Source organism: Sinocyclocheilus rhinocerous, unplaced genomic scaffold (assembly GCF_001515625.1).
Source record: "Sinocyclocheilus rhinocerous isolate Xijiao unplaced genomic scaffold, SAMN03320098_v1.1 scaffold2898, whole genome shotgun sequence".
Lineage (NCBI taxonomy): Eukaryota > Metazoa > Chordata > Actinopteri > Cypriniformes > Cyprinidae > Sinocyclocheilus > Sinocyclocheilus rhinocerous.
In genome coordinates this window covers 11537-14769 of record NW_015667283.1, presented here as the reverse complement: position 1 = coordinate 14769, position 3233 = coordinate 11537, and the positions used below count along the sequence as shown (strand labels likewise).

The window sequence follows — 3233 nt, the reverse complement described above, 5'->3', positions numbered from 1 at the left end:
CTTCCCTGACCATAACCGCTTCCATGACCTCTTCCATTACCTGTTCCCTGACCATGACCGCTTCCCTGACCGGTTGCCTGACCAGGACCACGTCCATGACCGCTTCCCTTACCAGGACCACTTCCCTGACCATAACCGCTTCCATGACCTCTTCCATTACCTGTTCCCTGACCTCTTCCATTACCGCTTCCCTGACCTCTTCCATTACCGCTTCCATTACCTCTTCTCTGACCATGTGGTTCACTACATGCATGGCCTGTTGTGGTTGGGCAACATTTCTGTGTGGCAGGACACTGGCCATCATGGAAACAGCTTTCAGCACACAGTGGAATGTTCTTTGGGTTTTGACACCGACCCGGCTTCACTGCATGGACACGGATAGTCAGCTTTAGTTTATGCACACACAAAGCATGAATAGCAATTTTTACCTACAGAGTGAATTATATTCTAAGTATCATTCCTCTTTCTTTTGTAAAGCCATCCTGCGTTTAAAACTAGCCTAAGGGATGAATTCAAACCTACTTTAGACGAGAACAACAAGACAAAATTGATCATCATCATCATCATCATCAACTGACCAAAACAATATAACACAAATACCTGAATATGGAGCAGTACGGTTACGTCGACATCCATTGCTGCAGCACTTCTTATTGTTGGGACAGTTCGAGTCACTCCTACAGGACCTGGTACACGATCTTCCAGATGATTGGGGTGGACACTCTCCTGGCTTTGCTGTTATACAGACAGAAAGCATCACCAAATGCTGAACATTTCCATTCACGCAAGTTAGAAGCTTTACATAACATTTCAGTCTCTGCTTAACTTTTTGTAGGACCCCCTATCATCCATTATTAACTGAAACTCACTGGAAACAGGCGGAACGCACACAGGCCCACAGTCAAATTGACAGCATTTGTGTCCTCCAGAGCAGTTTCTATAAGAACATCCTCGACGAGACGGCTTGACCGTCAGCTTCCCCAGACAGTAACAGTCCACTAGAGGATTCAAGAGGATCATTAGGGGAGGCCAGGGAGTGCCGTTTCAGCATTCGCAAATCAGGGGTTTTGCAATGGGTCTCAAACCTTAACACTAATTTTACATATTTATCTGCGTCGAATTAAAGGTTTTAAAACCTACTACTCGTTCCTAAACTGTTTTAATTACTTTTAAAGACTGAGAGTCACTTATTTCTGCATTTCTTCAGGCTGTGTAATGAAGTCAACAGATCTTCTCACATGTGGTTCGAGTAGCATCTGTTATGCTCAAGTATCCAAACAGACATGATAAAACAGCAATCAACGAGCAATACACTCGAGCTGTCATCCTCCAGTCCTGCGATCTCACAATGAGCTCCGCTGCTGAATTGGTGCGTCAGGAGAAGCGGACAGCGACGCGCACAAAACTGAAACAAATAAACCTGTTGCTGCAATATCAACCTCTGTAAAATGGGGTTTTAAAGATCCAAGGAGATCAAGTCAACTCCAACCCTGATCAAACTCACCTGCCTGTAGCTTTCTAGTAATCTGACTGGAAGGCCTTGATTAGCTTGTTCAGGTGTGTTTGATTGGGGTTGGATGAACTTCATGCCATGTCATAATAATTAAGGTAGCCTAATTACGAGAGGATTGTGCATTTCTATGGCGACACTATGAACTGCCAAATGTATCTGCAGTGGTCAGGGGCTGTTTCAGAAAGGAGGTTAATGCCGAGTTCACACTGCACGATTTTAGCCCGATTTTTCACTCGCCGACAGGTTTTGCGAAATCGCCGACAAATGCCTGACATCGGAGGCAAATCGGTGCTCGTTCACGCGAGTGACAATCACGCAGTGTGAATGATCAAAGACGCGATCTGAGGGAATCGCCGACGCCCGCGAAATATTTGGCATGCTAAATATCTGGAGATGTCGGCGATTCACAATCACGCTGTGTGCAATGAGTTCTGACTGAAAAGCACATCGGCGATGACCTACAGCCAATGATAGACCAAGATACAGGGCAGCGGGAAGTTCGTTGAGGAGTTATAAACCAGAATATCAGTATTTTAATATATATATGAACAATTATATCATACACAATAACCAGTATACCTGGGGCCCGTTTCAGAAAGGAGGATAAGTGAAAACTCTGAATATGTTAACCCTGAAATGAGGGAAACTCTGGGTTTTCCGTCTCAGAATGTGAGGTTTGTCAAACCCAAGAAAGCAGGGTAAGTCAAGCCATTTCTGAAAGAGAGGTAACTTACTCTATGACCCTAACCTGGTCGGGAGCAGGTTTTCTTCTGTAAACCCAGAGTTTCTTATGGTCTTCTCCCCCTTTTTAAAGTTTAAGCGATGTTTAAATACCTCATTCATTCATTAACGCTGCAAAAATGCTTTTCTTACTGAGTATTTCTGTTTTATTTCAAATACAGATATCTAAAGGGGTCATATGATGCGATTTAAAATTTTTCCTTTCTCTTTGGAGTGTTACAAGCTCTTGGTGCATAAAGAAGATCTGTAAAGTTGCAAAGACTAAAGTCTCAAATCCAAAGAGATATTCTTTATAAAAGTTAAGAGTCAACCACGCCTACCTAAAACGGTTCGTTCTAACACGCCACCACATGTCCACATCACGATGTGGGGAGATTTGCATAACGCCGCCCAAAGAAAGAAGGCGTAACTTTTATTCTCGCTGTAGTATTGTTGCTGCCACCATGTTGTGGAGACACTTGTGTGTTTCGTTATGAAAGCGAAACTACTTTGTTTGGCCTTCCAAAAGAGGACGATATCCGCTTCGTCATGCCTAGAGCTGATCCGTGCTGGTCGCTGAGGAAATACATTACCTTCGCGCTGTGGATCACCAGATCGGCTTTCACCGTGGACGAAGCGGAGTCCAGCCCGGGGTCGTCACATGTGGTTGCCGCAAGCCCGCCGGACGCTCCTTCGTCGAATCCGCCGGCCGCCGCTCACTCTAGGCTGCCGCTCACTCTAGCCCGCCGTGTGTGACGCTGTGTGTTTTGTTGTGAAAGCGAAACTATTTAACCACACAGGGCACTTTGTGAATATAATTTGACAATAAACAAGAAGTCCGTCCTTTTTTTTTTGTATGGGTGCTTGACTAGACATGTAAAGGACGTCAGTGTACGTCTATTCACAACCTCTTAAAAACTACCTGGGGCACTTAAATTAATTTTTGCAGTATTAACCAAGGTGTAAGCACAATTGCTTTTGCATATTTCATAAGGATTTC

At 44.4% G+C, this 3233-nt stretch overlaps 1 protein-coding gene across 24 annotated transcripts in view; it reads right to left on the bottom strand.

Annotated features, from left to right (window-relative positions):
• LOC107733611 (filaggrin-2-like) overlaps positions 1–1504 on the bottom strand; it is a 3697-nt gene extending 2193 nt beyond the window's left edge. For 4 of the 24 annotated variants that reach the window (XM_016545303.1, XM_016545308.1, XM_016545309.1 and 1 more), the window contains exons 1-4: positions 1239–1503; positions 870–998; positions 601–735; positions 53–364 (exon numbers count right to left, since the gene is read on the bottom strand). In XM_016545303.1, coding sequence (XP_016400789.1) covers positions 53–364; positions 601–735; positions 870–998; positions 1239–1326 — 664 coding nt within the window. In that variant the 5' untranslated portion in view covers positions 1327–1503. Of the gene's footprint in view, positions 365–600; positions 736–869; positions 999–1238 lie in introns of all 24 variants that reach the window. The other 20 variants (XM_016545296.1, XM_016545302.1, XM_016545301.1 and 17 more) reach the window with 12 other exon arrangements.
• Between the last annotated feature and the right edge of the window lie 1729 nt (positions 1505–3233).